This window comes from Pygoscelis adeliae, unplaced genomic scaffold (genome assembly GCF_000699105.1).
Source record: "Pygoscelis adeliae isolate BGI_AS28 unplaced genomic scaffold, ASM69910v1 Scaffold166, whole genome shotgun sequence".
In the NCBI taxonomy this organism is placed as follows: Eukaryota; Metazoa; Chordata; class Aves; order Sphenisciformes; family Spheniscidae; genus Pygoscelis; species Pygoscelis adeliae.
The window spans coordinates 1635908-1658616 of record NW_008825156.1 but is presented as its reverse complement, the minus strand read 5'-3'; the positions used below and the strand labels follow the sequence as shown (position 1 = coordinate 1658616).

Below are 22709 nucleotides of genomic sequence, written 5' to 3'. Positions count from 1 at the left end.
AAGTGGTTGAGTCACCATCCCTGGAGGTATTTAAAAGATGGGTAGATGAGGCGCTTAGGGACGTGGTTTAGTGGGCATGGTGGTGTTGAGTTGGCGGTTGGACTCGATGATCTTAGAGGTCTCTTCCAACCTTAATGATTCTATGATTCTATGATTCTAATTTCCATGGTGGAGTCCACCACCGCTTGTTTCTCTGCTGCCAGTCTCCAAAATCACCCAAAATCCTAGCTTCTGGGGGCTAATTTAGGATACGCTTTCCCCATTGGAGCCTGCCTCTAGGGGCCAAAATGCGAAGGAACAGACATAGCTACCGTGAAGCCGATGGTGATGCCCAGGAGCATGGAGACAAAGTCCATGTGCTTCTTCAGGAAGTCCTGGATCTCTCGCAGGCAGTCCTGGGAGGAGAGAGACATCCCTTGCAGCACAGCAGCAGCTCGGTGGGGGGCTTCATCCCCCCAACAGCACTTGCCACAACCCCAGATAGAAAGGGAGGCAAGAAGGGGATGCAACATTGCACAGCTGGGCTGCTCCGTGGGCAGCTCTCCTTTTTTCTACTGCTTGCTGCAATTTGGGAAGACAAACACCTGTGGTACATTTTCTATTACTACAATATGCCTACGATTTTCTTGGTGTGATGCGTTTTGGACTGTGGGGGATGTGTGTGAGCACAGGTAAGTGGGGTCATGCACAAACTTTCTTCTTTCCACCCACTGGAAAATGGAAAGAGGGAAATGAAAAGGTGGAAAAGCAGAGCACACCATAATGATAAATACGTTCCCCAAAGATACTAATGAACAGCTCAGTTTTGCAAGGTGTCGCAAGCATTAATATACATTAGCCTTAAGCATGCCAGCAGCCCCACAGAAATCCAGGAGGTGTTAGCCAAGAGAGCCATTTCAACAATGCAAGAGCATGCCCTTGATAAAGTGATTTGCAGGGTGAGGTAAGAGTGCTCAAAGCCAGAGACTGAATGTACTGCAGCTACCAAACTGTGGTTCCCCAGGTTGCAAAATTCATCCTCCCACCCACCTCCCCCGGCTCGCCACCAGAGGAAACGCAAACCATTAGCCTGGGGGGAACAGAGTCACCCCCACGGTGCCTGGTTTTGCTCTGCTCTGCCTTCCTGCTCTTTGAGCCAAGTTCGACCCTGCTTCAAGATGTGACGAGCTGCGCATCACGGCATCCTGTTAGCGCTTGACATCTTCACCTAACAACAATGTTTTTGTATAGCTGTAGCAACATGGTTTTGTTTTTCCTAGGGACAACATACATATTGATGCTGGCGGCTTTAGCTGCTTCAGCGGATTTGGCTACTCCAGTGGAAGAAAAATAATCATACAATAGATTTGCTCAGAGAGTATGAAGTCTATGTTGCAGCTTCAGCACAGAGGCAGTCTAATACCGGTGGCTTCTCCATCAGCCTCACTGAGATGCTGCAAAGAGGAGGAATGAAGTGTACTTGATGAAGCTACTGCTGGGCATCATCATCCTGCTTCGTAAGTCTCTCATTTAAATACCTATTTAATGCCCTGGGAAAAAGGAATTAACAGCAAATTCCACATTTGCTGTTAGTGGGACGCTTTTTAAGCCTCAGAAACTAGTGTCACATGGAAAAGTCCAACAGTTTTTTTGAGCTCAGACATATGCCTGTGATATGATATGAGTATGATATCTCATACTCTCTGCAGAGGTAGGAGATGAGAAGGAAGCTGGAGGGAAATGACAGGCTGCAAACACAAGCATTCCGAAGGCTTTCTAGAGCTGCGAAGGAAACCACATCTGCACATCTGAGACCTGCTGATCCACCGGGGCTCCTCCAGTGGGTGAGACGCCTCCTTATTGAGACAACAAAACCCCAACAAAACAAACCCCAATCCATAGCAACACCAAACCATGAAAAAGCCACAATTCTCATTAACGCTTAAACACCAGTGAGGTTTTAACAGTTAGCGAGTAGCAGCACAACCCCACTGTGGGGTGGAAGAAACCTTTCCCTTACCTGTCCCGCATCACGCACTTGGCCAGATGGGCACGTCTTGCGCTCGACGTTGTCCGTGTCCCCAAATGGAGAGCGCTTCCCGCAGCACAGAAACTGGAAGAGAGGGAGAGGTCTGCCAGCTGCCTGCTGGGCTCTCCCCTCGCCACCAACTGCTGTGGCAGGAGGTGTCAGCGATGGGCCACCCTTCCTCCCTTGCTGCCCCAGGCAGGGCTATACAACCAGGGCTGCAAGGAGCGAAGCAAGTAGGTATGCAATCAACAACTGTAGCAATGGAGGTTAAATTCAGAGGAGGTGGATGGATCTGGCCCCAAACTTTTCTGTGCTCCTCCAGGACTGCTGCCTGGGGCTGGGGCCAAGCCCTCCCTCCATGGTCACACCAGCTCTCACAGTGGCTGCTCTGGAAAACCCAGGGATGCACAGACTCATGTTTCCAGTGCTTGCTATGGGCTGGGGGGGGGTCCCCAGCAACACCCACTGTGGAGCTGGTTTCCTATAGCCAGGGTGAACTGGCCAGCTTGGAGCTCTAGCAGAAGGGGAAGAAAAAAAAAAGGAGTAGAAGGACTGTTTCTCCATCAATTAAAGTGGCTAAAATAAGCAACTGATGAAGCTGGGTATTGTGTCTGGTTCTCCTTGCCAAGGGGGACTCTGGGTGTGCTGCTCCACAGCCCTGCAGAGCAAGCACCACCACACCTGGTCATGGCTCTGAGGGCCACCACCATTGTTGCAATGAGACACATTTGCCCCTTTCTGTGTTTTGAGAAGCACAGATGAAAACAGCTTTGGAAAGCTTTGAAGATCTCACACCAGAGTGATGGTCAGGTAGGTGGCCCTTTCCTCCTGGGGAAACCTTCCCCCTCCCAACCTGGTTGGTCAAACCTGGGAAAGGAAGAGTAGGAAGGGAGGAGCAGACTTCACAGCAGGCTGGAGGACTCGGTTCCCAAGGGAAAATGGCATTGCAGCATCCACAAGGCAGAGCACAGGCATCAGTCCCAGCCTGCTGAAACTATTGGGAAGATACCCCAGGACAAGGTTTTCTGCTAAGGCTGAAAGACAACTTACTGCTTCGTGGATGGCAGTCAGCTCGTGCCTCCTGAAGCTGGAGGCGTTCCTCCTCACCTCCTCGTACACAAGATCATACACATCCATCATGCTGTTTTCCACCTGTGATGAAAGCAGAGATGTGTACATGGAAAACACTGACTGCAGTCATCTCTGGAGGGAAATATGCTCCTCTCACATCCCCCCAGAAGGTCTCCCAGGTATAGCAAGACAAGTAGTGCAGCTAATTAAATGACCACCATGTGGCAGCAGCAGCTGGTGTACGACCCACCATGCACCAAGGGGCACCTACAGCATGGCGAGTCTCATGAGAGAGGCTGTGATGCTGCAGGTGTACCACCTTCTGCTACGCGTGGACCCTTTGGCATCACGTCAGCGTCTTACCAGCTGATGGCTGGAGCTTTTGGCCAGTTTTGGATTTAAGGTCAGAGATGAACTCTGGTGCCTGTGACTAGTGTGCTTCCAAGTCCCTCTGCCAAGCAGGGATGACACTGTCTCCCTGTCCCGATGGGTGACTGTGAGGACAGGCATACATGACTGTGAGATGCTAAAATAAAAAGGTGAGAGGACCTTAGATGGCTGGCGTTATCCCAGTGGTGGAGGAGTTCCTCCAAATAGAGCCAAAAAAATAACAGAGTGATTCAGTGGTGAATCAGACGCTAAATATTTACCAAATGTGTGAGAACTCGCAGCTTGGCAGATCCCAGCCAACTCCCGCTTGGGTTTCAAAGGGAAAAAAAAATGACAATTGCCTTCAGCACCTGGAGTCAAAACCTTATTTCTTCCTTTTGTTTTCCTTCACTTCCTCACCAGCATCGATCCGAGAGGGCCTGCAGGCACCGTTTGGCTTTCAAGAGGTAAAAATCGATCGGCAAGACAGACAGAGAGGGTGGCCGCGCAGGGAGGGACGGGCGGTCCGGGAGCAGAGCCATCTCTCAGTGAGGCTTTTCAGCTCAGTCTTAAGGGGCTGTGCTTGGAAATTACTCTAGGGGAAAAAAACCCAACGCCGTGTGCTTGGGGGTGAAACCAGGGTCATTCGAGGTGATTACAGCCATCACTGCAATATTGCTGTACCCCGCCTGGCTGTCCAAAATGCAAGCAACTAATGGAGGTTGATAACCAGGGAGGGGAGAGAGGGAGGTTGAGAAGATTACTTGTATCCGACTTGGCTCCGTGCCACCAGGAACAGAGTTTAAAGGCTCACATCGGAAGATTTTCCGCAGCTATCAACATGGCATAGAAGTGGAGGGGCTTGGGGGTTTCTCTGCGTTTATCTGCAGCAGAGCTGCTGTCCCCCCAGGACATTCCATCACCTGTCATGGAGCAATCAGTAGGTGAGGCAGAGGCAACCCAGCTTTAATGAGAGAGGTCCGATGATGGACAGGGCACAGATATTCTGAGCCAAGGAAAAAATCCACTGTAGCAAGGTGCACGATGCTGAGCTGCCCCACACAGGTGAGGAGGAAGGATGCTCATTCTGTCACCCCCGTGTATCAGAGTGCACCGAGTGGGATGGGCACAGCAGTAAGACAAGATCTCTAGCAGACTTGTGCACCATCCTTCCCCTAAACAAACCTTAAACCACAATAAAAAGGAAAACATCCAAGCTTTTCTAACTTCTTGTGGGCCATGAAATAGCTTTCCAGCAGCAGCAATTAAGTAAATGGATTCAATAAAAAAAGTGTCCATTTCCACTGAAGAATTGGATTAAGAATAATGAAAAAAGAATAATCTTTTGACCTCCTCTTGTGGTCTCGTGTTGCTGAGGAAGGAAGGAAGAACAGAGCAGCCGGCTTCTTAAACCAAGAGATTATTACCTTTTGAATATCCCAACCCCTGTCTAAGATGAAGGAATAAAAACTATTTTGTGTTGTGACAGCATATATATGGATCTTGGTAAGGCAATGGTGCTGCACATGCTATTTTTGCCTTTTCATATTTATCATTAGGCTCAGGATGCTGAGCTTCCCTCCAAAAGGCCTAAATTTTGATGACTTAAAAAAAAAAAAAATAAAAAGGGGTTCAAGCAAGTTGCTAGGTTCAAGCTAGGATTCAAGTGTTGAAAACAATCCAGAAGTTTAACATTAAAGTTCTACTGAACACTGGGCCAGGAAATGCTGGGACAGGTAGTTTTAAGCCCTCTGCCCGCCTGGGCACATTCCCCCAAACCTCACAAAAACCGGCAAAAATGCTCCTGTGATCTGGCTGCTTACTTTACAACTGTATTCAACTTAAACCAAGGTAACATGAGACTTTGTCCAGTGACGTTTCATCTGCAAAGGCCATCACAGGCTCCCTAGCAGTAGAGCAGGCTCTGACCATGCCACCAGAACCAATTCACTATGCAGGAAAGTCAATGCTCAAGTGTTTTGTCCTGCTAATAAGCCTCAGGGCCCAACTGAGGCTGACGTCCTCCTCAGCAGCTTCTCAGGTTGTCATGCTACACTAAGCAACCTGGGAGGAGGGCAGGTGAGCTGCCCAGATGTTGGCAGCTGCTGGCCGCTGCCCATAGCCTGTGGCACCTGCCACACTGGCAAGCTCCTGCTGGCTGTGTGAAATCATGAGAGGATCGATTTGGCCAGGAGAGGTCCTGCCTGAAGCAGTGGTGCACATTTGCACCTTCCTCATTGTTTGAGGTACCATGCAATGACATTAAACATTGAGACTAAGGCTGTTTGAAGGAAAAGAGTGGCTAGGAAAGAATTGAAGGAACAAGATTGTCATAACAAAGCTATGGCAGAAAATTATTCCAACTGTTGGAAACAATAAGGGAAGAAACCACGAGCAGTCGTCGTTTCACAGCCAGCTCCACTACAGTGATGGTTATGGTGATAAGGGTAATCTCCAGGTATATAATGACTAAAGGCCTTTGTCATGGTTTAACCCCAGTCAGCAATAAAGCACCACACAGCTGCTCGCTCACCCTCCCTCCCCGCAGTGGGACGGGGCAGAGAATTGTAAGAGCAAAAGTAAGGAAACTCGTGGGTGGAGATAAGAACAGTTTAATACTTAAAATAATAAAATAATAATAATAATAATACATTGTAATGGAAAGTAAAATGAGAGAGAAAAACAAAAACCCGGGGAAAGGGAAAAAAAAAAAGTGATGCAACCATTCACTACTCACCTACCAATGCCCAGTCAGCCCCTGAGCAGCAATTTCTGCCCCCCCAGCCAACTCCCCCCAGCTTATATACTGAGGATGATGTCACATGGTATGGAATATCCCTCTGGCCAGTTTGGGTCAGCTGTCCTGGCTATTCTCCCTCCCAGCTTCTTGTGCACCTCCTCGCTGGCAGAGTATGGGAAGCTGAAAAGTCCTTGACTTAGTATAAACACTGCTTAGCAACAACAAAGACATCAGTGTGTTATCACATTATTCTCATGCTAAATCCAAAACACAGCACTATACCAGCTACTAGGAAGAAAATTAACTCTATTCCAGCCGAAACCAGGACGCTACTAAAGACTTCAATTGCACCCTGTTTCTGAGCTTGCTTGTGAGCTGGCTTCTCAGTTATTTACTGATTTTTTTCATTTTGTCAAGCAGCCTCCAAGAACTGAAAGCACAAAGGATTAAGTGTAAAATGTTTTATAGCAATAATTTCCTTTTAAAATGTGTGTCTGGGCAAGCCTAAGAGTACAATTTGCTGATTAGTCATTCTCAGCATTTCTATCTAGCAATGATATCTAGCATTTATATCCAGGTATTATCTGAATACGCTACTCAGGTCCTGGTAAGGGAATATCAAACTACAAAACCATTTTGTAGAATGAATTGACTGTAGTTCCTCCACTTCATCTTTCTGATTTTTTCTAGGATCATTTGATTTTGGAGAGGAAAATTGTTGTCTTCATACAACGTGCTGGTCTGTTTTCAAAGGTTACTGCAGAGAGCTTTCTCATTTAAATATTTCAGAGGTAGGTATAAAGTATGAAATCTCAGTATTTATCACTGGCTGTTTCCTTCTGTGCAGGAGATCGTGCCACAGAGTGTACGAGAGGTCTGGTTTAACAAGGAGACATACAAGAGCAAAAAAGATTACACTAATGAACCATCATCTTAGCAACTTTTCTGTCTGGGATGGGGTTATGTTTATACTCAGAGCTGCAGCCGAGCTCTGAAGCACTGGTCACAAATGGCAGCATCTATCCAGCCCAAAATGGCATGCTAACTCATGTATAGCTAATGATGTAAAAAATAAAACCTGAAAGCATGAGACAAAGTCACCACGTGGTTTCATGACCTATCTTTATTTGCAACATTATTTTATCCAGCAGATGCAAGTTGATCCCTGCATTTTCCTTTGATCTGGGACATAACACAGTGAAGAGCTAGTCTGCAGCACTGCTTTGTGCCATCCTCAACATATTCCCATCCCGCCCTGCACTGATGGGCAATTTTCAGTCCATTGCCTCAAAATAATTATCTTTTTCCATTTCTTACATCAGGTGTTGGAGAAAAAAAATATTAAAAATAATCAGGGTGCTTTCTCTCACGGTTAAGCAACAGGATGCCTTTCGAGTTTGAGTGGTTATGCTGATAGTGTTAGTAACATGCTTTAAGAAAACCACAACTGTGCCCCATCCCTTAACTCAGACAGTAGTTAGCATGTAATGGACCAATACAGCTGGAGAAGAGAAAGTCTGTGTGGGCTTCTTTTTGAAAGGTCCTACACTCCCCCGCACATTAGCATCGTTATGGTCAAGTGGATTTTCCTGTTCCTAGTGACGTGCTGTGACCTACTGCTGGAGGAGTACTTCTGGATGAAGCTTTCCCTTGGAAGGAGACTGTGCCTGCAATGCTCATCAATAAAAAACACCGACAGCTGAAGATGAAGCATCAGCTTAGCTTTGGCTTAAGAAAAATCTCCAGGTTAAGTGATATGGAGGTCACACCTTACAGTCATTCTTTTCCTGGAAGATGCTGGGTGAAATGTTCCAGCTCTAAATTAGTCAAATAATTGCCGCCTCCCATTTCTGTCTGCATTCCTTAATGAAACATTCATTTAGGGATGATATTGATGGGTTGTTGGATACAACAAATGGAAAATCACCACTGAGACTGATGTGGCTGACTCCAGCTGACTCAATAGAGTAGCATTTTTCACTTAAAGTAAAAGAAAGAAGGAATTTTGAGCTTGTTTATCATCCTCTAAGTCCTTTATCCCCCAAGAAGCAGAATTTATGACTGCAGGAAGGCATTTACTCTAAGCCATTAGTGTTTTTGCCCTTGGTTATTAGAAACTAAAGCAAATTTCAGTCTTACCTCCTTCAAGAGGAAAATTGACATTTTTGACTTGGGTTATTTATCAAGGATAATTTTTACCTGTAACTGGATTTGGAACAGAAAGATCAGATGAGGAGGTCAGCCTTCAGTTCCTGATCCCTTCGCAAGCCAGAGGTGTCAATGAATCCCCCTCCTGCTGCCAGTGAATACCCATGCCTAGGCAACCTGAGCTAGTCGCTTCAATGTATGTTGGAAAACTAATGTAGACTTGTACCAAGAAGAACAGTCTGAGACCTACTCAGTGAGCCATCTTTGCAACAGTTGTTGGCCAAAAATCTCTCTGAAGAGCTGGAGCTCAAGGAGAACATAGTGAAAGGAGATGTCAGGATTGTCTCAAAGACAAGCCCACCTCTCTCCTTTCTGCTTAACAGGAACGCTCTTGACATGACAGAGGAGGAAGGCAAGCATGGAAAGCAGAAGGAGGATCCTCCTCTCCTGTGGCTCTTCGTGCCTTTGAGGAACCAAACCGAGCACACGCGCCGCAGCCTCAGAAGGAACTGCAACCTCAGCACTTCATGTTCTTTCAGCATCGCCAAGAGGGTTGTACTCACTAGTGCCACTCAGAAATATCCCTTCAGCAGTGGCAACCGCAGACCTCTCACTTAGCTATAAACTGCAAGTTAGTCAGTTAAGATGTGAAACTGGAATAAAGTGGTTGACGGGCTCAAAATCCTTCCTCCCTCCAGTAAGAAAAACACTTCTGCATTTCACTCTCTCTATCTTCCCTTTCCTTCCCGGTGTGCAGAAATACATGTGCTCACAGCATGTCAGAAGGGAGCGGGACGGGAGGGGTGGGCAGATGCAACTGCTTGGGTGTGGATAAAGCAACAGTGCAACTGCAGTGAAACGGGAGGGAAAACTGCTCTGGGTGCTTTAGCCAGGTTGCAGAGCAACTCCCACCACGTGAATCGAGCACATGGTAAGACAGGCTCCCCCCGCCCCATGCTCGACCAGGTCTTCATTGCCATATCTAACACAGTCATTACAACTTGCCGCAGCTTTATATTTCCTTAATCGCATGTCAGCTCCCCACCTCTCCAGCCTTCCTGAAGCCAATCAATCCTAGCTGCAGAAATCCGGCCAGCACTGCAAACCAAAGCAGCCTTTGAGGCCCCTCATGGAAAATCGCACAAGATAAGAAGGTGCTGCTCCCCCTCTGACTGCTGGTGGTCACTGGGGACCACCGATGCAAGAAGAGCAAGATCCAGATGAGGCTTTTAGCTAAATGGTTTTCACCTTTTCTTTCCAGTATATATAAATACATATATATTATATATGCATACATACATGCACACACATATATAATTTTTTTTTAATAACTCATGCACTTCCCCCCACTTTCTGGTATTGGAAGAGGACCAGGCAACCCCTGACCATCTTTTGATCCATCACTGAGTGAATACAGAGAAGGAGAGAGAACAAAAACCATTGTGGAATGAAAAATTCAGGAAAAGCAAAACCTTACAAAGCTGTTTCTCTCTGATCCCAGCGCTTCCATCAGGTCCTTGTGCAAAACATTTAAAACAGGAGAAAGTGCTGAGCTGTTACACTGCTCACCTCCTCCTCATTTCCCATCTCCATGCCCCAAAACAACAGCAAAAGTCTAGCTGTATGGGCATTATACAACCCACTCAGCCAGTGGGCAGGGGGACATCACAGCCTCATGCTCAGCCAAGCCATAAATCCCCAAGGCCACCTCTGTGCTACTCAGATGCAGCCAGGAGCATTGCTTTGTGACTGTGGCAGAGCACCAGATGCTTTACAAGGAAGCACAGAAAACCCAAGCAAGCAGTTAATCAACACCAACAAGTTTTTTCCTCAAATCCTCCAGATCTGGGGCTGCATCCCTTGTGAGTAACACCAGCCTCAGTGTACCAAGGTCTTCTTCGGGTTTTGGTTTTTTTTGTTGGTTTGCTTTTTGTTTGGTTGTTCTTTTAAGCAAACTTTAAGTATTTCAGTCCATTTTATAACAGAACTGCAAACCCAACATGCTGCCAAGGGCCCACACCGATCCTTTGTGCTCCCGTTGTTCAGACACACAACCCAGCAACTTATGAACCTCCCGTGGTCAAATTATCTCAGTCATCCCCGCTCTCTCGCCCATAGTACTTGAAACCACTGCCACGCAAGACTGCTTCCCAACAGAAAGTATTGAAAAACATTGAAAAGAGTTTTAGCTTAAAAAAAAAGTTGTATCAGCAATAGAGCTGGCCCCAGTGCAGTACTGCCACCTCTGAGCTGGTGGTGGCTGCCCTGCTATGGTGAGCATCCTACAGCCACGGGAAGGTTGGATGTGCCACGGTGACAGCGACCATCCAAGTGGCCTCGGGTACCACAGCTGAAGTTGCTGGAGACGGGAGCTCCAGCTAACACTCTGCCACAGAAAGCGGCAGAAACGGGGCCGTGTGGGTTCAGCGTCAGGGCAGTGATAAATTATAAAATCCATGAGTGCGAATGCCTGTGTGGCACATCAGACAAAGGACAGCAGAGTCTCACTGGGGGGAGCGGGCCGTTACTGTGTGATGAGAACATAAAAGCTAGGAAAGAGTCACGATATTTAAAAACACTAAGGAAGGGGGAGGGGTTTTCCCCCTCTTTTGTTTTTTCCATAGACTTCAGAGACTGGGAAAAGCTCAGTGCTTACTTTAAAGTGATTGTGCCTGGCAGAATAACAGCAAGATTATTCAGTGTTTTGGCAGCCAAGTCACTGCTTTTTGAAAATGCTGTTGAAAGACCCCCCATGAGTGGCTACAATCCTGATCCAGCCCCACTGAATCAGAAAACAAAAGGAAACTAGCTGTATGCTTCGGGTCTGGTTTCAGAAAGCACCTGAACACACCTTCAGCTTGTGTTTAAGTCCCATTAAAATCTCCAGGACTTAAGCCTGCCTTTAAGCATTGCCTTCAGATGAGACGGACTGGACCCTGTAAGAATTTGCCCCAACTCACACCACTAGCGGGAGCGACAGAAACAAACACACCCTGGAAAAACCACGGACTTGGTTTGCCACTGGAAGGACCTCTACAATCCCGTTTAAGAAATTACCTGGGAAGTGCTGGGTCACTCCTTGCATACCTGCAGAAACAAGCAATGCACATGCACGTGCTGGATTTGAGCACAAAAAGACAGGATTTGCCTCCTGGGGATCCAGGCAATGCTGCATCTGGCATCGCAAAGGTGCTGGTTAAGAGGAAGAGCCACAGACAGGAGACGACCAGCGCTGATCCCACATGCAGAGAAGGGAGGGAAGCTGCTCTTTTCAAGCACGGCCCCGGCTGTAGCAATGCTCATTATTTAACAGCTGCAACTGTTAATCCCAGCTTTGCACCCCAGGCCCTGTTAGAAAATCACCACCTCAAAAGATACCACCTTGCTCACTAACAAAGCGTAAAAGACTCTGTTTCTCCTTCCCAGTATGAGGAGGGAAGAACAAACAGGTTCCTCTGAAGAAAGTTTCAAGCAGAGCAAGACTGCAGGAGAACCAGTGTGCACAGGTGGTTTGTGTTCCCCATTCCATGAAAAGCTAAATCCTCACGTTTATTCTCCGAGTACATGCCATGCAACGCAAAGAAGCTAATGTTTTTCTATGCATGCGGAGCCAAAGCCTCTGGTAAAACCTCCTTTTGAAATCACCCAGCAACTTGAGATACCATTTGAAAATTAAGAGATTGCCATATCATTGCAGCCAGTGCAAATCCAAGCAACCTCTTCATCCAAAGAACGTGGGAAATCGGGCTTTTATGCCAGAAGTATGGGCAACTATTTGCATCAATGCTTAGTTTCAAATTTTCCCCTGACTTGGGAAATCATAATTTAATCGGTTTTAAGCTAACATTTACCTGCAAATGAATCTCTGTAATTAAAAAGCTCGTTCTGTTGCAAAAGTCCTTTCACGTTGCAGGATTTTATTTTTGTCAATACATCCTGCCATGCTGACCAGCTTATGGGGCCGGCGTCGTAGGGCCGGAAGGATCTTGTAAGCTGCTGCAGAGAAGGGGAACAGCAGAAGATGACATGACATTGAAACTTCTCTGGCCTCTTTCACGGCAAGACCCAGAATGAAACCCCAAACCTATTTTTGTGTTGGCTAGCAAGGGTACCAAAAGTCTTTTATACCTCAGCTGCAAGGCTACCCTGTCCTCCAGCCTCTGCAGGCAGGTTTTTAAAGCAGCAGTTAATGGGTTAGGAGAGAAGGAAAGCTGGGGAGGAGGAGGAGGAAGCAGCAGCCTTCCCCACCAGCTGTGCCAGATGTGGCATAAGTCTCTCCTATGTCCTTCTCCGCATCCCAGGTCCCAGCTGCATTGGGCTGTGCTGGGAACGACTAAAAGACCTCACCTAAACAGGTAGGGGTTTGTGGTAAAGGAGTTGCCATAAAAATAACTTTGGAAAACAAGACTCAGCTTTTTGGCTTCAGGAATCAGGACTTCCTAATGTGGCTGAAAACCAGCCAAAACCCTCATCATTTCCGTGGTTACCACAGCTGTTGCATCAAAGGTGCTCGTGTAGAGGTCATCCTCCCTGCCCTCTCTTGTACGTCGTTCTCTCATTCGCTTTGATTGCACCACCGGTGTTGATCCTCAGACAGGTTTGTGACACTTTCCTACCAAGATGACATTTCCCACCAAGACCACATTTTGGCCAGATGGCCATAGGGAGGGCAACCAAGCATGCTCATCACCCTTGTGGAGACCCTTGTCTGCGCTAGGTTGGACATGGAAAAAGATCAACTCTCTCAAGTGATTCGGGCCAGGCAGAAAAGCACACTTGAGTTTCACAGGGGCTTGGAGGGTGGGCTGGGATGTTTCTGGAGCTGTGGGCTTGAGAGCGTGATGGGACAGAGGTGAAGGAGGAATGTTGGGCCCAGCAGGTGAGGATGGGGCTCAGGAACAAGCCGAGCTAGAAAATACTGAAACATGAATGGCTCAGCACTACAGCTAGCAGGAGAAAAGGTCCTTCAACAACCTCCAGATTACAAATATTTTCATTTCAGATTTTCCTCCGAGCAGCTGACCTGCCTAGAGAACTTTTCAGACCTCTGCAAGTGACAGCAGCACCTTTTCTGTTGGTGCCGTTGGCTAAGAGGCAAAGTGTTTCTTTGTAAACTGCGGGTAGACGCTAACAGAAAGGCTGCGTTATACATGCTGGCAAGACAGGGAGAGGATCTGGGAAGTTACTCTGACTTATTTGTTCTTCCTCATTTTGTTCACCATTTCCTTTGCAGACCCTACCAAGCAAACATACTTTGAGAATGAGTAGTTTATTAGTTCCTCATTAAAAGTACTTTAACGCAGACAGATGGTAGCAAAGCAGCCTGAGATGACAGTACGGTGGAGGCCTGAACCTCACAAAACCCATTCATTGGTCACATGGATGGGTCAATAGAGCAGGAATAATTGCGATGCTGAACAGAAGGATCAACCTTTTAGGGTAAAGCACGATAAACCTCAGATTCATGATTTTTGCATTTCCGGTATATGTTATTTCAAGAATAAAGACAGGTGACTCTGAGCCTATCTGGGATGCAGGTAACTTGAAATTAAAACACATGGCATCTATCTGAAAGAATTCGTTCAGGAGCTACAGAAGGTCACAAAAGCAGAAAGGAATGGGAAATGAGAAGTTTCACATTTTGTTTACAGTGCCCATGTCTGAGAATATTGAATATTTACAAATAACTCTTCTTTTTCTCCTGTTCTGCATAGCTTCTCTGTAAGAAGTACTGTAAACAGGTCTCTAAAGGAGTCACAAAGGCAAAAAGGGCATCTTGCTTTCATCATGTTCAAACAATACTTCTATCTACTGCCTCTTGAAAATAACCATCAAAACAATTTTTCAACTGAAAATTGGGCTTTTCCATTTTAGATGATTTTCTGTAAGAAGGGTCTGCTTTATGAAGGAAATTTAGATTTTTTTTTTTTTTTTGATCAAGAGGAGTAAACCACTGAGAGCATCTGCCATGGTTTGGTGCAGGAGGGACCTCCCATCTCCTGGCTTGCAGAGGGAGGGAAGAGCTCCGCTTTCAGCGCTGCCTGTGTTCGGCACCTCACCCGTGGGGAGAGTGAGGACAGGATCTACTGACGCCAGCTCCCAGCTGGCATTTCCAAATGGAACAGGCTGATTTTCTGTCTGGATTTCCACTGGAAAGTCAACCTATTTTGCATGGGAAAAATGCAGATTTTTGTTTTAGCCATGAACATGGGGGCAGTAGCCCCTCGGTGCTCTCAGAGGCACTGATTCAGGCACGTGTGATGGGCATATGCATCCATATTCAGTTTTACATCCCCAAATTCTCTTCCTTTCTTGGTAGCTGTGTACATCCCATCAGGCTTACAAGACACCCGTCAATTTGGCTGAATTTGATTTCCCCTCCCATATTACCACAGTTAACTATTTCTGACAGTACCGATGCAGTCGGCTGGGGGAGGACACCTGCTTTAATTTTGCTCTTTACTTTGAGAAAGTCAGACAAACAAATGGCTCTATAATGAGACTTCACGAGTCTTCCCCCTGCTCCATTTGGCTTTCTGTGCCACTGCACTACCTGTCTTTCTGTCCTGGAGGGGCAGACACATCTGCATTTCTCTCTCATCTGCATTTCTCTCTCACATCTGCATTTTTCTCACTGGTGAGACAGGTTATCTTTCAAGTGAAACCGAATTTCCATATGTTTTGTAAGTGACACTCCTAATTAAATCTTTCCTCATTTATATTCCCTGTTTCTCTTTGCATTTTAGAAAGCAGAGAAACCCAAGATGATCTCTAAGGGTATTTTAATTTTTTTGTTGCCAGAAACACTGCTGGTTTTCTTTACCCAGAAAGTAAACATTTTACAAAAACCCCTCATTTTGCCTAGTGGAAACTGTTTTGCTTAAAGAAACCCAACCAACTACTAAAGCTAATCATAACACATGGATGCATTTATGGGCAGGGCACTCAAAGCAAAAAAGCGGAACAATAATTTGAAGTAAAAACGATGTAGTAATTAAATATTTTCAGCAAAATATTTTTCTGAATGGCACATCCCTGTGTTAATCCAATACACAACTTTTTCTTGCGGCATTTTTACACCCTGCTCAATGTTTGTGGATTTAAAAGTATAACTAAATCATCTATTTGGATAACGCAATTTCACAAGACCAACCAGACACACTTTCTGGTGCCATTTCTCCTTTACTAACACAGCTTTTGTTTCAATCCCTCATTACAAGCTTCTGCAGAAGAAGGAGGAAACTTTGCTCAAGGCCTCCCTTCTATGTTGATCATGAAAACAAAATTATTTCCATATTAAATTGTTAGTGTGAAAATAAGAAATTTTGATAATTTCGCCTGAAACAAGGGAAAATATTTGCAGAGGCTGTGGAAAGACACTTTTTCATAGATGTCTCAATCAATGTCATTGATTGAATCTGCTTCAGCCAGGTAAGTGTAGAGATAAAAGATGCTGCTGTGCCGTCAGCACTCACCCTAATGTTTCCAAAGCAGCTGGACAAATTCATGGAGGAAAAATCCACTGAGAGCACTAAAGTGGACCAGCAGGTGCCACCAGCAGGCACCTGAGCCACAAGCTGTTGGCATCTGAAAAAGCACTGCTTTGAGCTCACTGGGGTTTTATGCTCCTACCTTGGCCAACAATGGGTGTGCCTGTCTGAGAGTGGGTACCTTTGATCTGATCCAGCATAGCCATCTGCATATTTCAAAGAATTTTCAACTACTGTGGTGACGGGTTAGCTCTGGACAAACTTTCTAGAGAAGCAGGACCTTACCCCTCACCTTAACCTTGACTTTGCCCTTTAAACTTCTGCTCCCAAAAGGACTGGATTTTAGTTTTTGCATAGGACACCAAACTGTTATGGGCCAGGGCTTCTTGTCCCCAAGAAGTGCAATTGCCGCAGTCCTAGCATGGATCGAGTCTCTGGGGTTTTGATGGAGTGCTCCTCCAGCACAGAACGAAATCCCTTCTGATGCTCTTTTCCTGACACACTAGTCCTCAATCCCCCACAATGTCTGTAACCCGAAAGAGATGAGCTGGCAGCATCAACGTGACCCTAATCCATCGGGATGATGTTTCACGTTAGCCATATCCTCATCACTGGCCAGAGCATTCCAAGTTGTGGCACATGCCTGGGGCTGGGGGAGGAGCAAAATGGAGACGAGGACTGACCCACTGCATGAAACATCTAGCAAAGTCCCAAACGCTTATCTGAATTACTGTTAGATAGTTCGGATACTTGCCTAAAATATCTGTGTTCTGCTTTCAAAAAAAAGAAGTCATGATTTTTTTGCATGCCTAAGTCTCTTAAAATGTTTTTTATTTTCAGTGCGGGGATGCAGGAAGGGGAATTAAGACCAAACAACAACAAATTCCTCTGAATGAGAATAGGAATAAATATACAAAAAGCAAATTAGGAAAGGGTTAAAAAAAATTCTTTAGGCTGCTAAATACTAAGTTCAATTTCTGCTTTCCCCAGCAGTCTGCTGCCCCGGGGTAAGGGTACCCACTGCCATGCGTGGGGCTGTCCCCTGGCAACTCTGCATGCCTCGACTCGATTTCCCCAGCACTTTGTATCTCCAACACCATCTACCACACCACCAGCAAGCTCTGGGTTAACAATTCAAACCCCAACTTTCTGGCAAATTCAACCTCATACAATCTTCTCTTTCTGGTCCAGCGTGACAGCGAACCAAACCACCATTTTTCACACCAGTGTTTTTGCTGTACCACTGCTGCCGGTTAATAAACACACCTCCTGGGTGTTTTTCCTGGCCATTGCCAGAGACAACCTGAGCAGTCACAACCTGCCACCACCTTTGAATAGAGGGTCCCAACCGACGTTAGCAGGAATTAGACCTGGCTGGAAATGACTTTTCAAAAGTCAAGCATCTCAATTAAAACAAAACAAAACAAAACAAAACAAAACAAAACAAAACAAAACAAAACAAAACAAACAAAACATCCCCTGCAAAAAAATCCCAAAGCGATTTAAAACGAGACTTGCATTTTGTGTTGCCTTCAGGACAAAGCATTTGCCCTGCATGAGTGTTTCCGTGGCTTCTCCCTTCAGACGATCCCATCAGAGAGGCAGCTGATGAAGGTGGCCCTGTTCTTGCAAAGGACGAATGCGACAGAGATAGACCTCGGCATGGACAGCTTAATTACCACCAGATGTCCCTTTTATGGGAGAAATCATTGCTACAAAAAAATCTCCATCTGACAAGATGCTGGTGGTATTTCCTTGCAGCCAACGCTTACCTCCGTGCTGTGCGTGTATCTCCAGCAGGCAGCTGGGATTAATCCGCAGAAGGCCAGAGCAAAACAGAAAAATCCCTGAGGATAAAGAGGAAAAATACCATCAGTTACAGTATGGGGAGTAAAACAGCCATGTGAAAACACCGTTGGGACACATTTAATATGCTCCTTTGAGTAAGTTTAGTTAAAGTTAGAGCTAAACATCCCCTTCTTTTAATATCTCTCATAATGCTGGTTATTTAAAAGAAATTAGATGGATAATAATGTGATTCTCTGTCAGGAGCCCTCTAATTACACTGTGGCCATTTGAAGGCGTTGACCAAAAAAGCATCTGGCTTCCTGCGGAGCGGTTAACCTATTCTGCAAATTCTCTTTGGGGGGAAAAAAAAAAAGGAGAGAAAAACACTATATTTATAGTATGCTCCTCCTCTGCAGCAGGACCATGCCCTGCACTAGCACCTCCTCACTCATGGGATTCAATCCCCCGCGTTTAAAACTCAGCTATCAGTTTCAAAGAGGGGAAAACTCACACGAATAGTCCATAAAGAAGCGAGTAACCGGGATGGAGAGCAAGCTGCTCTGGAAAAGGAGTTGAACTTTACCCTGTTAGCAAGGCAGCAGCTGCACGGCCAAGCCCCCTTCTTTAAATCAGCACCATCCTAGTTAGATAAAAGGATGACAGAAATATAATCAAGGCCAGCAACTGACTCTGAAGTGTCTAAACAATAATGGCAACGATGCAGGAGGCGGCTTGACTTTTGTCTTCTTCCCTAGGCTTGCAGAGCTGGAAGTTAGATGCGTTGTCTCTTTATTTGAACAAATGTGATCAAAAAAAACCCCCGATGTAAACAGTGCTTGCCTGTTGTGACAGCTGGACCAAAGGATCTTGTTCACATTAAAAAAAATAATTAAAAAAAGGAAGAATAAAAGTGCCTGTAAAGCGTTTGAAGGCCAAATGGGCTCATCAAATATGAATCCACAGCTTGGTCTTGGAATGGCAAAAGATGATGAATAAGAACCAGTAGGAAATTATTGCCCTTACAGGTTCTTCTGTGAAACTGTCCCTCTTCCAACAGAAAGTCATGTAGCAGGGGAAACTGACTGCAGCTTATTTTGGTTTCTAATTTTTTTCTATGAATCTTGTAATAGTATGATATAGCTGAAATCACTTAAAAAAGATTAAATCTTTCATGAAAGCTTACCAAATTCAAGCTTAAGGAGAGGAAGAAGAGCATTGCTGTTACCAGTTCTGCTTCACCAAAAAATCTTTGCTTAAAAAGTATGGCTTAAAAAAAAAAAGAAGCCCCAAACTCCTCCATATGCAGCAAGAAAGGAAAATGTGTTACTTTAAATCCTGGAAATGAATGTGAACATGCCAATAAACTGCCTTTTGCTGATTCTTGTCCGTCTATTGCCTGCTGTGTTTCTCTGCTCGTGGCAGGATGATGCCCTGCCCGGGGGCTTTGCTGCAGGAACAAGACTGCTGTTGGCATTTCCCCACTCTTCCGGGGCTGCCTTGTTTCAGGCTCTGCATCAGACGCTGGGGAGAACCCTGATATGGCTTTTACGAAAACCCTTAAATTATGTATGTCTGATCTCTCCTTTTACTTTTGTAGCAGCTGCCTGGCCATATAGGTGGTGAGATCACTTGCTGCCTTGCCAGGAGCTGAAATGGAATAACGGGAGAAACGGGACCCTAAAGGAGAGGAAAGTCTGATCAAATGCTGATGTGACAAGGGGGATACAAGTAGCGAAGATGGGGAAGAGCACTCAAGGCAAGATGTCATGGACCAAAGCATGGCAGGACCAAGCCCAAACCCAGCTGGGGTGGGCGGTTCAACCCTTCCAGGTACAGCACAAATTGGAGGGGGGAGGAGGTGAAGTTACGCAGGCATTTCAGGTTGCTCCTCACTCGGACCAGACCCTGCATTTTGCACCTCCTCCAACAACTTCTTCCCCAAACAAACAGCATAAAAAAGTCAATGTTTTCACCAAAATCAAGCTCAAAGACAAGAAAAAAAGAGAAAATTATGGCAGATGAAAAAACTAGCACTGATAGCAATGTGAAAGCTCTTCCGCACATGGTTCCAGTAAGGGTTTAATCGAGAGGACCCACCATGAACCTGGAGAGTGAGAACAACTCCAGGTTGTTCCCACTCGTTTCCCCCCGTGCTCTTCTTTCCTTCCTCCACCAGCTCCAGCACTTATGACATCTCTCTGGGGCCAGAAACCTCAGCAGATTAAAATCCTCTTTCTTATCTTACCTTCCTCAGCTCCACCCCACATCTCAGTTCTTCACCTCCAGCATTGGCTCTCCCTCTATTTCTGTCTAGCTTCTCTGGGAATACCGAGACGCAGCCCCTTGGGAAGCTCCCCCTCCATCCAGCCGGTGTGGAGCAATTACATGGCTCCTAGACCATCTTATAAATGAATTATAGACTGCTTTTTCCCTTCCCAGCCAAAAGGCTTTTGGAAGAGCAACTTTCTAATTACATTAGAAGACATTTGGAGGAAAAAAGAAAAAGGCAATGCGTAGTTTGCATACAAAATGTGGAAGGGTTGAGGCTGGTTCACCATCTCCCAGACCCTTGGAGCTCCTCGGAGCCAGCCACAGGCTGCTGCCTGCTCCCTTTGCAGGAGGCAGCCACATAAGCCCCGCGGAGGGCTGTCACCGGCCAGACATCAATTACTCTTTTATGAATGACCTTGTTTCCATCCTTGCTGCAAGGAACAATTTGTCTTCAAGAGACTTGGCAGAATCCGCAGAAACAGCATCTTGTCTGTTGGCTAGTGTATCTTTTAATTCACCTTTCTGATGCTTCCCCTTCAGTTAAGGGGGTCCGCTTCGGACGAGGGAGGGATCCTTTATCTCAGACTGTGTTTGGTAGCTCTGCCAAACCCCTGCACTCCCAGGGAAGGAGCAGACCTGTGCCCTGCTCAGCTCCAGCTGTTTTTTGGTGCTGCTGTGGCCATTGCAAAGGGCCAGCTCCCTCCCAGACTTCACAGCCTAGGGGCAGGGGAAGGGGGGAGCTAATTTCAGATTGCACCCATCAGGTTGCATCCCTTCCTCCCTGACCCAGTTCATCAAAAAGCACATGATGTTTTTGCCTTTCCACGTAGCAAACACAAGCCAGTGATCTCAGTCCGAAGGAGGAATCCATCCTCGACTCCAATTGAGCACATCAGCTCTGCCCGCACCTGCTCCCCGGGGCCCAGCGGCACACGGATGCCTCGCTCAGGAGTGCTGCACCACGAGGGAGAACACAGGAGACAGATTCATTGCGAAAGCAAGATGCTGAAGTGTGCTGCAGTGTTATTAAGGACCCTCTACACACTTGCCTACAATGATACACCTGGGAACAGTAAAGCAAACAGCCTGTGCTGTGTGCTGGCCCTACTGGCACATCACTCTTGGTGAAAAACTGGGTTATATTGGGCATTCACTAAGGCTTTTTACCACAGAAATTGTTTGGAACTGGTGCTTGGAACAGCTGCTGCATCCTGAACACAAATTTTGCTATACACAAGTGTTTTTTAGGCTGGAAAGTTCAGGTGTAAGAATTTCAGCCAGGATATTCTGGTTGGCATGTTGCTCCCTGCTTTTTTTTCCTCTCCTCTCTCCATCTGACCAGATAACAGCACACGGTGCCTTAAACCCCACCGGAGCCAGTCTTTCCTTTGTACAAGCAGTACTAGCAAAACTGCATTTTTCCTTCCTTCTCCTCCCCTTCAATAGCGACATGGCCTTCAGGGGCCGTGAGAGCTGCAGGATGTTTACGTTCAGGACTGACTGCATGAGGGACCACGGATCACCAAAAAGCAGGGTTTGCCAGAACTATGGCTGGAGGACAGTCAATAAACCTGTCACTACTCTCCCTGTTTAAGAGGAGCTTTAGGGATAATAGTTCAGGATTTTAGAACTTTTTTTTTTATCCTTAGGTTCTCAGTTACTCTCTAGAAACCAGCTTCCTCACAAGCGTCAGTGGATGCACAGTGGCATCTGTCAGGTCTGGTGATGCTGTTAATGCAGCTAATCTCAGGACGAGCTCCTGAGATATGTGTGCTTTAACCAATTTGACCTGTTCTCATTTCTAACCACTGTACACCCATTATCATTATTAGGACAGCACCAGTAAAGCCTGCAAAGACCGAGGCCCCTCCTCTGTATATACACAAACCTCCAGATAGCCAGGCAGGGTGAGCACTTATAATTTAAATAGACCAAAAAAAAAAAAAAAAAGTCAGTAGGGAAACCGAGGCACGAGAAGGAGATGGGATCCACCCAACGGGTCAATGACCAGGGTAATGCTCCTCCAAGCCCATCTGCATCCTGGCTAGCATTTCCCCCGGGTAGCTGGTTTACCAAGTGGCATTGTGGTGATTAGCCGCATCGATGCAGACATCCCCCAAGCGTGTCTCGGTTTCCTATACAGCCATAGATGTCAGGCACCAATACTCTGGTGTCTTCCCTCTTTGATTAAAGAGTGAATTAAATGGTCTTCTAAACAAGACACATGCTTTGCAGGGAGGAAAAGTCCTTTAAAATCAATAGTGGAGGAAGGTGAAAAATCCTCTTTACTAACAAGCAGAAAAAAAGCTACAAGCGGGGGGCTGATCATTCCTGCGAGCTGCAGCCCATCGGGCATCAGCAGGGCAGGACGTGACACCCACAACAAGTTTCAGAGCCCCACAGGGCTGAACTCCCCTCCTGCCAGTGATTACACCTCACCGCAACCATCAGGGGCTGGCTCTCCCTGCCTGCATTTCTCGCTTGCAGATCAGACATTAAATATGAGCCTTGGGAGGGGCTAGGAACTGGTGGGAAAACAAGCAGCGGGCTGGCCCTTGCTGTAAGATACCGACAGTTAGAACAGGGGCGGAAATTTATAGGAATAAGCAAGGCTCCCCTGTGCGATTTGAGATGCTGACGAGCTGCTTGAACAAGGAGCAGAGAATAAGGTTGCTGGTGACCAGCTCTTGGGTATTTCCCAGGGCCCCTCGTTAATTTCCGCAGGGCTGGGGACATGCCACCCCCCAGCAGTGGTGACGGTGGCTGGTCCCTTAGCCAGTGCATTTCCCCTGCAACTCCCGGCGCCGAGTGCCGCGGCGCGGCG

General features: G+C 46.4%; 1 protein-coding gene across 1 annotated transcript in view; it reads right to left on the bottom strand.

The window, feature by feature from the left end:
• The window catches only part of TSPAN32 (tetraspanin 32), a 32383-nt gene that overhangs the window by 3259 nt on the left and 6415 nt on the right, over nucleotides 1-22709 (bottom strand). The window contains exons 4-7 of the mRNA XM_009328529.1: nucleotides 17599-17673; nucleotides 3059-3160; nucleotides 2000-2092; nucleotides 312-395 (exon numbers count right to left, since the gene is read on the bottom strand). Of these exons, the coding sequence (XP_009326804.1) occupies nucleotides 312-395; nucleotides 2000-2092; nucleotides 3059-3160; nucleotides 17599-17673 (354 nt within the window). The remainder of the gene's footprint in view (nucleotides 1-311; nucleotides 396-1999; nucleotides 2093-3058; nucleotides 3161-17598; nucleotides 17674-22709) is intronic.